The 12,429-nt window shown below is 38.9% G+C and overlaps 1 protein-coding gene across 1 annotated transcript in view; it reads right to left on the bottom strand.

Moving 5' to 3' along the window:
* Nucleotides 1-5,387: 5,387 nt before the first annotated feature.
* Nucleotides 5,388-12,429, bottom strand: part of foxo1a (forkhead box O1 a) — a 36,060-nt gene continuing 29,018 nt past the window's right edge. Inside the window, exon 3 of the mRNA XM_008426362.3 lies at nt 5,388-11,214. Coding sequence (XP_008424584.2) covers nt 10,033-11,214 — 1,182 coding nt within the window. The 3' untranslated portion in view covers nt 5,388-10,032. The remainder of the gene's footprint in view (nt 11,215-12,429) is intronic.

Below are 12,429 nucleotides of genomic sequence, written 5' to 3'. Positions count from 1 at the left end.
AAATGCCATGAGTCGCGTGCCAGTCACAGCTAACCTCAAACCCAGGCTTGGGTGGAGAGGGGCATTTTTCTTATAAATCATGGAATATGCCTGTGGGCGATCCATTGGCAGGCAGAGCGAACAGCCGCAAATAGACACCCATTACATGTAGTAACAGCTTTTAGCAACACAAAGACTGACTTTAGCAACCATCGCCTGTGGTATAGCTGGAGAAAAAGGGCTCCCATTGTCTCTGTGCGATGCTGACTTAGTCATAAGATATTCTCAGACGGTCAAATTTAATCCATCAGATATGAACAGTTTAAATTCACATCTGTCCATTTTCTTCTCAGCACCTCCGGGTTTGCGAGTAAGACAGAAACTCCCTTAATGAACCCTCTCTTGAGATGTCAGTGTGGGCTGGCTTTGACATATTTTGGTCCTCAGTGAGACACGCACAGACTCTGCTCTGTCTGGCACCACTACCCGGCACTGCGTGCATCACACGTCATAAACAAAGCTCTCTGGGATGTATATCTTCTGCCTTGATGATAGATACTGAAATAATGCCGGAGGTATTTAACAGGGGCTCTTTGAGGAGGAGTGTGGCACAGTACAAAGGCAGCAAGGAGCTAAGACTGATGTGGAATGTAACCAACCTGGAAGCCTGACTCATATGGGGCTAATCAGTTCTAGCGAAGCATAAATTACAAAGGGGAGAACGGCAATGGTGGGCACCGCGGTCACAAACTGTAAAGATAAAAAAAAAAAAAAAAGTGAGGGAGATGAAGACAGAATCAGATCAGTATGCGTATGTCATGCCTGTTAGGCGTCTTATCTGTGCTGCAGGAAAGGTCAAGTTGGGACACAAATCACACCACCATGTTGGGCTGTCTCCTTTTAACTTTAAACAGCGGAACTACATCTGTTTCTCCTTTTCTTTTCCCAGTTCTGTGTGTTTCTGTCTTTTTATACCGTTTGCTGGCTCCAGTGCAGTCGCTGTTGGACCGACTGATGTCTTGTAATGCAGCATTAGTCTTCTACAGGGCTTCATACATTTAGGCAGTGAAAACTTTAAAACCGTGCTTTACAAAAGCATTCCTACTCATTAATCATTTTCAGGCGTTGTCGCGCTATGACCACAAACGTCTACATATTTTACTCAGATTTTATTTGACAGAGCAACCTCAATTACTCTATCATTTTAAACTAAAAGGGACAGGATACATGGTTTTAAATGGTTCTTGTAAACAAAAAGCTAAAAAATGTTAAGTACTTTTGCATTCGTTCCCCCATTTAGTCTGATAAAATCCAGTGGATACCCTGTAGGAAGCATAACAAATTTTCTTTTGTTGGTAAAAGGGTCTCTGGATTTATGAAAGCAAAATGAAACTCTTCAGCCATCACACAGAAGATTATGTGTGGCATAAAACTAACACTACGTCGCTTCCTGATGCAGACCAGTGGTGGAGAAATCATGCTGTTATTTTCTGCAGAAGGGACAGAGACGTGATTAAAGTTGAAGGGAATATGGATAGAGTAAAATGTAGGGTAATCCTGGAATTTTAAGCATACAGCGAGAGGAACAATGAAATGGTTTTAATCAGTGCGTGCTCATGTGTTAGCATAGCACAATCAAAATAAAGACATAAATCTGATGGAGAATGTAGGGAAAGACTTGTAAATTGCTCTCAGATGCTCTTCATCCAATCTGATCTCAATAAGATACTCTGAAGTGATAGACTTTATGCAGATTTATGCAGAAAGAGATGTGCCAAACAAAAGATGCACATGTGCCCCCCCCCCAAAAAAAACTGTCAAATTAGTCTGCATGTGTATTTTTTACTCTTCATACTTTAGCGAGGTATTGAAGAAATGAAAAGCTCTTCAATATCTTTACATAATTTGATCTAGTTTGACTGTCCAGTCTGTTAAAAATGCAGCCAGCAGAAAACTTTACCATTGATTGCTGAATATTATAGAAAGAGTGATCTGAGAGTTTTTGAGACATAAGCCACTGGAATTTTTCTTCCTAAAAATAAAAATCTTTCACTTGCCTTCTCTGCTTCATGTGACGTTACAACATATCACATGATTTAAAAAGGAATGTCAGTCCTATTGCTTCACCTTTTTGTGTCGCCTGCTCCAAAACAGAGTATGGTGTCAGGGGGGGGAAATAGAGAAATTGCAAAAAAAAAACTTTTAAATCCAAATATTTTTGTTAAGATAAATGGGGAAAAAAACCCAATTCTTCTCAGTTATTTTTTTCATAAATGAAGCATGGGTCTTTTAAAGGTGGTGATTTCTGTGTTCCACACTGGCACTTCGCTGGTAACATGTCCCCATTTGATCCATGTCTTTTGGGCCTGACGTCTCTGTGAGACTTATTTGTGTCGTTCCCAACGGATCTCCCTGAGCACACACTGTCTTATGCACGTTCAGGCTTGTACGAGACCCGGGAAAGATATGTTTGACATAGCACAGAAAAAGAAGAAGTAAGTTGCGAAAGAATGCTTTGTGTTTTCATATTTTAACCTGTTAAGACCGGATGCAGCAAACAGATAACGTGGGATAATACAGAATTTTAACTTTTTCTGCAGGGTTTGGGTTTTTTTTCTCATAAAAATGGACAAAAAGTATTTGTCCATTTCAAATCCTTTTAAAATGTTTTTCACCTTTAATAAGATACATTGTGAATAAATCAGGCAAATAACAAGCAAATCCGTTAGTATTCAAAACTAAAACAAAAACATGTTCTCCCATTCAAGCTTATAAGACACATTGTTTTTCTTATCTGGTTAAGCTGATATAAACTTCCTTTGACTTTTTAAGATTTGTCTCATTTTAATGCTCATTTACATTTGCACCCATAATTTGCAGAGATGTCACAAAGGATCAAAGTGATCTCAATATACAAAGGGATCAGTCAGGAGAAGGCTATAAAAAATACTTGTAACAGCCTTCATACAAATAAAAGACAATTGAAGATTGTCAACAAATGGATAAAATCCATCCATCATGCCGGGGTACGATTCCAAAAGAAAACGCCACTAACTTTGAATAACTTCAAACATTTTGACAGATTTTCCAATTTGGTTCTCAGTGTAATGAAAAAATTTAACAGCAAATTCATATCTGTCCAGTTAAAAGCTGGCATTTTAATCAGCCATAAATGTGTTCCTACAACATTCCCAACCGACAGTGTGGAAACTAAATTGAACAGATGGTCACGGCATCAGCACTTGAAGATGTAAGATTTATTTACTGGGGATCTCCTAATGGCCATAATTTACTGCGTTACAAAATAGTGACAACACTCTATTTATTTTCTTTCAATTCAAAGCAGGAGCTGAAGGAAACACTAGTTGGAACCAAATGGGCCAGTCCACCCGGAGCAGAGAGAGTTTGAGGTCTGTGTCATCATACGTCCTCACACTACGTCTGTGTCCTGACATGGCCCCAGTCATCTAACCGCATTTTGTCTCCTGGCACCCAGGGGTATATAGGGATCACATATGCCTTTGGCAGGAGTTCACGCCTACATTCCTCAGCTATGTGCTCACACGCATTTTCTTTGCTTCAGCCTTCCCTCCCACTTTGCTCTGACACCAAAACTTGGCTCACATTTCTTTGCACTATAAAGAAACACAAACACTATGTTATTTCCTGGACAAATGGGGGGTGAAGTATGCATTTTGCCACCTCTCTGAAAGTCACTACCTAGGCTGACTCAGACAGGTTGGTTCCAAAGGTTTTTCAAGCTTCTGTATCACGCCACAGGGATTTAGCAGGGCCCCATATTTAAATGTTTTTGTTAAACATAAAATGCAGGAATGGGACTAAGTCTTTTTATAAGCTAGGGATTTTCAGATGTCTAGTCCCCAGTGACTTATAGTTTTGGGTTATCTATTACTCAAGTCAAAGGCAACGGGGCCACAGAGGCTGTGCAGTTTGCTGTCTGGGGTGAATGAGTTCATGGGTAGGGGGTGCATGGTGAGGAATGTGGCTGTAAGAAAAAGCCAGGAGGAATCATTATAGGGAAGCAATGAGACGCCAGAAATGGGAGCAAAGCATGATTACTGATTTTTCTGTTTTGGGGGAAAAAAGAAGTCTCTGCATGTGGTTTAAATCTTCCATTTTTGTGGTGAGATCTTGTATGCCTGTGTGACATTAACTTCTTTCTAGTTTCCTATACTCTATGGAGCTGATTAAGCCAATACTTTGCAGAACTACTTTTGCTTTTCTGAAGACTGATTTTTTTTATTATTTGTTCATTGTTCTTTACTAGCTTGATCAGGTGTGTTGAAACAAGGAAACATCAAGAAGTTTCAGAATTAAGGCCCTAAAGGACCAGAGTGTGACACCTGTGAAATTGTTTGCTGCAGCTGCATGATGTTGTCTCCTTAGTCTCAAGCAATTTACAGACTATAACAGGTTTTCATCCAGGATTGTTTTGTATTTAACTCCAGCCTTCTTTCCATTAAGTCTAGCCTGCTTACCTGTCTCCTGAAAAAAGCTTCCCCTCAGCATGGTGCTGTCACCTCCATAGAGATGGTGTCAATCTGTCGCCGTTTGTGCTGAAGTGTACTTCTTGGAAGTTGATAAAGGCGGAAAGCTTGGTTGTGATCTGCGGCTGCTTTGCTACATCTGGCATAGGGCGTCTTGAATCTGTGCAGGGTACGATGAAATCTTATGAACATAAAGGCAGAGCGTCTGCCTCGTGTCAGAAAGTTTGGTTTCAGTCACAGATCATCTGTTCCCACAGAATAATGACCCAAAACATAACTAAAAACTCCCAAGAATAGCTAAAAGCAAAACACTGAACAGATCTAAACGAGAAGGTACCCTTGAAATCTGAGACAATGGAGTAGTTTGCCCATGACGAGTCGACCACAACACCTGTGGACAGGTGCAGAACTCGACAGATAAATAAATTGCTCAACTTCTTTAAAAAAAACAACAACCTGTGCAACAAAATATGAAGTCATAGATCCTATCATTTTTGTCCAGGTCTGTTTCAGTAGTTTGTAAAACGTTTGTCCAAACACGTTTCGAAAGTAATGTCTGACTTTCATTAGTTATTTTTTAGTATTTAGTTTATTATTTCTTTCGTCAGTTTCACGTTATTTCAGTGACAATTGTGGAATTTTCATTCAGTGATAGAGGTGTACATACGATGTTGTTTATGTGCACCACCACTGTGTGTTGCTCTGTCCGATAAAACCCCAAAAGAGAGAAATGTTTGGTTATCATGTGACAAAATGTGAAAAAGTTCAAGGGATTGAACTTTTGTTGAGCTTTACGGGTCATCTCATTTTCTTCTTCAAGGACAGCGACAGTCTGGCTGCGCCAAACTAAAACAAGATTTCAAATGACTTTTGTGCCCACAGAACGACAATTCCAACACATTTTTTTACACAGAAGTACATTTATTTAGATCTGAAAACATTGATATCAAACAATATTACATTTTCTTATCATTACAAATCAGACTTCACAATTTCAGTTGTTTTTTTTTTAATTAAGTAAATGTAACAGATTTTGACTCTAAACTATAACGTGGGAACTCTTCCTCTTGTTACGAGGAGCCCTTTGTAATAAATGTAAGTAAAAGTGCATCATCTAAATTGGTCCAAAACATGCCTCTTGAGCAGGACTTCTCTGATGAATAAATATTGTGTATTTTCAAAATGCAATATAACTTCACAATTTTTTTTAAAGTAATTTGCTTTTTGTTGCTATTTTTCTAAAAACCTTTGATAATTTCAGTAAAAACAGTATAGTTAAAAGCTTAGCATATCGATCACTGCATCATCTATTTTCTAAATAAACTTCATCCCCCCCCCTGCCCCCATATAACTATCAGGAACATAAAGATTTGACAAGAACAACACCATAACATCACAGGGTTATGTTACAATAAAATATTTTTTGTTAAAAGTTCAAGGGGGGAAAAAAAAAGAAGAAAATATAACAGCAACATAGAATTAAGGAATACAATGCATAGATTCAATCATCTGAAAATGTAGAGATATAATTTACTTAGTACAGCTCTTTAGCTTTTAGAGTAAATCTACATAGATTTAATACAATTAATCCTGACTTGAGTGACCGGCACAAATATATTTATACATTTTCACATAAAAATTATATATATGGTTCTGAACACATCACATGATGGAGACGTTGAATATATCGCTTTGACTTCAAAGGCAAATTTGGCTATAGTACATATAATGGCATGTTTGGGGTTAAGCAAAGGCAATGCCTGGCATGCAGGCCAAGCAGCAGCTTCTTTGAGGGCTTCTCTGCTTTTTGTAAAGGGTTAAGAATTTAGCTTTAGTCTTCTAAGATTTGACTATTCTGGCTGTACTGAAATGTTACTACGTTTATATGCTCAAACTGAAGTTTTCACAGAACATTTATCTGTGTTTCTAAAGCTGAAGTCATGTCAAAAGAACTTGTATAAAAACCAGCAAACGCAGAGTCCTCAACAAAACGAGATTAACTCTTGTCATGCTCCAGATACAGCACTCTCCACAATTTTGCAACCCTGGTAAACATGTGCAACAAAAAAAACACCTTAAAATGATATGAAAGTAATCTAAAAACGATAAGAAAGTCATGTGAACTTATGGGGATCAAAGGTTACGTTGCTAAGATATTTGAAAAACATAACCATCTTCATATGAGTGCCATTTAAAGCAGTACCTGAAAGTGGATTTAGTGTAAAACCTACTTTTCATTATATTACCATTAAATATACATTTTAACCCTTCTATGTATAACAAACTTCATTTAAGACGAGTAAAGTAAATTTAGATTTAAGTGAATCTGTTGCAACTGTTAAACAGGTTGGAACTGTAAAAATAAACTATGTTGATTAACAAAAAGTTTATTTCTTAACATTCTTCTGTGGTAACGTCCTGATGTGTGATGATCACTATACATTTGCCTTCACAATTAAATTAAATTAAATAAGTAAAGGCTGTTTCTAAGTTTAACAGTAAAACAAATTTTTTTTTTAATATGGGAAGCTTGCTCTACTAAATAAATGCAATTAAATTAAAGGTTGGATTTAAACAAAATATAGTCTGCAAAAAGGAATTGTTACACAAGGCTTTACCAGGTGTTGCACTGTAAATCCCACTACTAAAGTTACTGTCAAACTTAGTTTATTAAATTCCTTCTTATTCCCGATCCTCTTTGCCTTTTCGCCATGAAATGAGCCGGCTTCATCGGATGAAGTCAAGTTTTCAGACAAATTCACATTTTTGACTCTACATAAGATGAAATGTCTGTTAGTCCAGCGATCAGCGAGAAAATGCAAATATACAAGCTTAAGATCAGACTAACACTCAGTGGCATTTTTTTAGGGACAATAAATTTAGTAAACCTTTTAATAAACAAAAATTAGGTGCCATCAAGAGATGTAAATATTTAAAGAGACAACAACAAGCAGAGGTAGGAGAGGACAGATTAAGAGAAGTAAGGCTGTTCTTAAAGACAGCATCAGAGGGCTCCTTTGGATCAACTCTAACATTTGACACCAGAAAGAAAACACAACAAAGCTCTGGCACAGGCTGGTTATTTGCGTGAAAATGACAGCAGCAGCGCTAGGAAATTTCTTTCATCCAAACTGTCTGGAACTAGTAACATTCACAGCACTAAATGTGTGTTCAGTAAACCTCAGCAACATCATTTTACAAAGTTTTTTTTTTTTTGAGCTCCAGAAAAGCAAACGGAGATTAGAAATATTTTTTTTTCTCTCTTCAAGACTGCTGTATTTGAGAATCTCCTGGGCCGTAGACATTTACAATATTATCTGAGCCTGCAGTCAAAAATCTACATTTTCAGGCACAACAAATAGGCCCCTGTGGTATTAAGGTTCAGAGTGACGAATAACTCAGAACGATTCCGACGTCCGAGTGCAGTTTGTGCACCAGCGTAAATCTATATTAACCTCAAATAACTTAGCTCACAAATATATACTATATCTAGTAAACATGTACTGCTTCATTTTAATATACATTTTCAAAGTATGTACAAGAAATCAGCCTGACTGACCTGTTCACCCAACGTGTAATTAAAAGATCCAGTTTTCATTTTTATTTTTGAGCTCACTTCTGCTGGTTTGATTTTCATTTCCTTTCTGTAAACAGTATTTACAAACTCAATAAAAAAAAAAGACAAAAAAAGAAACAAGGAACAAATATTACAAACTGTTCGATTACATTATGTACACTCAGGCAACAAGGATGTTCTTATGTAACAACATTCTGAGTCCACTGAGAAATCTCTCATTTTTAAGAACTTCAGTCCCAAAACACACAAGACGTGTTACCTTCATCCTTCGTCAGAAGCTGAAATCAGTTTTTTGGTACAAAAAGCTTGACTGATGGAACATTACAAACAGCTTGAGAAGGTGCCCATCTTCTGATTGTTGTGCTGATGATGATGAGATGTATTTGGCAGTGTCCGTAACCTTTTGCGTGTAAACTGGAAATACAGCGCCTTGCAAAGGTATTCATACCCCTATAACTTTTTTCCAAATGTTTTGTCAGGTTACAAAAACAAACTTCAATGTGTTTTCACTGGGATCCTATGCAATAGACCAACACAAAAGGTTCATAAATGTTAAGTGGAATGAAAACAACTCAAAGTTTATAAACTGTTTTAGACAAAACAAGCTGAAAAGTGTGGTGTGCTTTTGTATTCAACCACCTTTAGTCTGAGCTTCCTAAATTAAATCCAGTCCAATTGAATGCCTTCACCTAATCACTAAATAGAGTCCACCTGTGTTTATTTACAGAATTATAAAAATCAACAATCAACATGACCAACAAGCCAGTGAGCAGGAATCAGAATTAATCCATAAAGCAACATCAAAAGCTCTTATGGAATATTTATATATTTATTTTTTGCATCATATGCAAATACAAAGAAGCCCATGGTAACTCTGTAAGAGTTACAGGTACCACAGTTCAGGTGAGAGAATCAAATTTGGCCTTAATGGATAAATGGAAATTATAATGCCATTGTTGAAAGACAGCAATGCAATGTTTAAAATTTGCCACAAGTAAAGGGAGAGATTATATCGAAGAAGTCGCTCTGGTCAGAAACTAGACTTAAACTTTCTGACATACATACAGAGCAGGAATTATGAAGGAATTCTAATACTGCCAATCACCTCTGGAAAATATATGCATACTGACCCATGATGCCGTCAACATCATGCTGTTGGGATGCATTTTTTGAGCCATGTTGGGGAGATGGATGTTGAAAAATGGAGGGCAATACTAGAAGCAATACTGCTGGAGTCTACAGAAGACTTGAGTCTGGGGAAGAAGTTGACCTAGCAACACGAAAATAATCCTCAATCTGCCAGATTATCAAAGCCAGAATGGAGCATGTTCATGTTTTAGAAAGGACCAGTCAAAGTTCAACAATAAAATCTAACAATCTGTGTCAGCACCTGAAAACTGCTATTTCCATCCAATCTTATTGGGCTTGAGCTATTTTACAAAGACAAATGAGCAAATAAATATCAGTCTCTAAATATGTCATATCTCCAAATGTGTAAAAACTGATAAAGGACCTGGAGAAGTGATTGCAATGAAACGTCTTGAACAAGTATAATTTTGTTGTCACATTCACTCTTAAATTGTGTTGATTTTTTGTCATGAAATTCCAATGAAATATAATTGAGTATGTGATTGTAATATGATAAAACATGAAAAATTTTAGGTATTATCCCTTTTCAAGACACTGTTTGTGTTTCAGTTCGACTCTCTTGTTAAGGCAAAAATGTTTGGCACTTGGAGAAAATCCTGATCTTGTCTTCATTGGCTCTGAAGTTGACATGTCCATAAAGGGTCTGCAGAAATAATGTTGCCTGAAAGTATAATTTTGGAGCAGAAATGTTGCTGCATGTTTTTTTGTTTTTTTGTTGTTGTTGTTTTGGGATACGAAACTTTAATCTCATATTTAATTTTCTTTCTTTGCCTAAACAGCATTGTGTCAGTTGAGTAAATCTCTGATTGCCTTCACTTTTTACCCGGACACCCAGCTGTGTGTGGTGGTCTTCACTCCATGTGGGAAACCTTGCTGGGTCACGACTGGCTCAAAGTTGAAGTCCAGTGAGTCGCCGTCCATGAGCGTTTCATGGAGCACCCTCTCCACGTCGATCTCAAACTTCTCGATGGACATGTCGTCCAGGTCGCTTGGAAGTTTCTCCATGTGCGATGGTACGGACATGCCCGCTCGGCCATATCCATTGGTGTTGAGAGGACAGAAGCTGCCGGGCATGCCTCCCACACCGAGGTGCCCAGGGAGGCCATACGGCATCTGCATGGGGCTTTTGGTGACAGGTAGACGCGCGCCGCCCCCGTTGTAGCTCAGCGACATGAGCAAGCGGCCATTCATAGCTGGTGACGCGGCCTGGCCTTGGCTGTGCACGTTGTGGGGGTGAGAGAGAACGTGCGGGTGAGCGTTCCCTCCTGCCATGAGTTTGGCTGCATGCTGGCTGCTGCTGTACGGTGGCAGCATGCAGCTCCCGCTGGACTGAGACACCACTGTGTCCACTGACGGCATCATCTCGCTGTGCTGGTCGGTGTCTGACGTCAGCAGTTCCTTCAGGAGCCCAGCGGGGCAGCTGTACTGCCCCATGCCGGGCACGAAGCTGGGCTTGTTTTCTGACAGAGTCTGCAGAGGCATGGATGGCAAGGTGTTCATCCCAGCTTGGCCGTAGACGCACTTGTGGAACTCCTGCTGCGACTGCGAGCCCATGCTCGGGGAGCTGTAGGCCGGGTAACCGGGGCTCGGCTGCATCATCGGTGAGGGGGAGGACTGGGAGGAGCCGGGGGTCGTCGCCCCACCTCCGACCTGTGAGTTGTTGGGCGACAGCAAGTTCAGGTTGTCCAGGAGGTTCTCCATGACATTCTCAGAACTGTGTCCCAGAGATCCAGTCATCTCAGTGAGGCTGGGCAGCGTGGCTGTCATCTTTGATCCTGGAGCTCCAGGGTAGCCCATGTGCACGTCGGATTCCCCGAGGTCATCCTCAGGCACGAACGGTGAGAGGCGCCCACTCACGGTGCTGGCATTGGAGCTGGTCCGAGGCCTGAAACCGTTCCAGGCGTCGTAGTCATCATTGCTGTGGGAGTTTGGGCTGCCGGGCCACTTGGAATAGGAACCTGGGCTGTCTGCGCTGCCATCAGGGCCACCCTGCAGGGACAGCTATGAGGGAGAAACCAAAGGAAGATTATCACTGTTCCAGCAATGAAATAGAGAAATTAATTTAAACTTTCATTCAATTTACACAAAAAGTAATTATATTCTAAGTAAAGTAAATAAGTCTAAGTTCAAAGGAGAATGTATGTGTTTATAGAGCAGTTTTGTTTAATTCCTTAGCCTACTTGGGAGCCTTTCCCAAAGACTGGATGTCATTTACACTGGAAAAATGTTTGAGCCCCTCATAAAGTTTGCAAGGGTGAATAATAGTTTTTATGCTCATAACAAGGTGCAGAGCAACACAGTGGACCATGTACAGTTTCTTTAACTGTCTGTGCTTCATGTAACTGATATAAGGATAACCTAAAAATAATAAGAATATGTTCCTGGCTAATCGTTCCAGAGGAAGAAGGGAAAGTAGACTTTTGAATTAAAATCAGAACCCATATTTGGTCTAAAGTTTTTAGTATAGACATCAATGGTTGAATTATTATCAAAACACTCTCCAAATGAGTGTCTTCTAATGTTGTATCTGGGAGGCTAGTAGATCTTGAACAGGTAGAAACACGTAAAAATGTGTAATCTTTATGAGATTAAGAGCTTCTCTTAATCTGAGTAGACACCTTTAAAATAAGTGAAGCGTCAACTAAAGGAAACCTACCGCTACTTGCATAAATAATTCTATCATCGGCAAAGAAGAGAACCATAGCTGGATGTAGACCTATTATTATTTATATTAGTACAAAAAAAAAGGAACTAGTACCAAAATTGATCTTTGGCAAACATCCTTAGACACACTTTGGGTTCTGCCAGTTAGGTAGTTTATAAATCAATTCAACAGAGGTTCACTAGACCATTTATTTTCAAGTCTTAAGATGTTCAAGTAAGACTTTTCTTGCCTGACCCAATTTCTGGTTTTCTTTGTGGTCAGAACTGCTGATTCTGACTTTTCCAAGGACTAAATCGTAGCAAACTAAAAAAAATGTTGTAGGTTTCTTGATATAGCAAACAGTTTTCAATACCAGCAGAAAATGTTTAAACATCAAATTCGATCTCTCAACATTCTTATCACTGATTCACTGAATGAATCAGCGATAATCATTTTGATGAACCACTCAGTGACCATATCTCACAAATTGAAAACTGACAGATTTTTGGATGTAACTCAGTTTTAGATGCATCTAAAAAAGAAAACAAGTTTGGCCTATGATTTTTTTGTTA

This window comes from Poecilia reticulata, chromosome 13 (genome assembly GCF_904066995.2).
Source record: "Poecilia reticulata chromosome 13, P_reticulata-male-v2, whole genome shotgun sequence".
In the NCBI taxonomy this organism is placed as follows: Eukaryota; Metazoa; Chordata; class Actinopteri; order Cyprinodontiformes; family Poeciliidae; genus Poecilia; species Poecilia reticulata.
The sequence above is the reverse complement of the archived record's forward strand: the minus strand, read 5'-3'. Positions and strand labels throughout refer to the sequence as shown.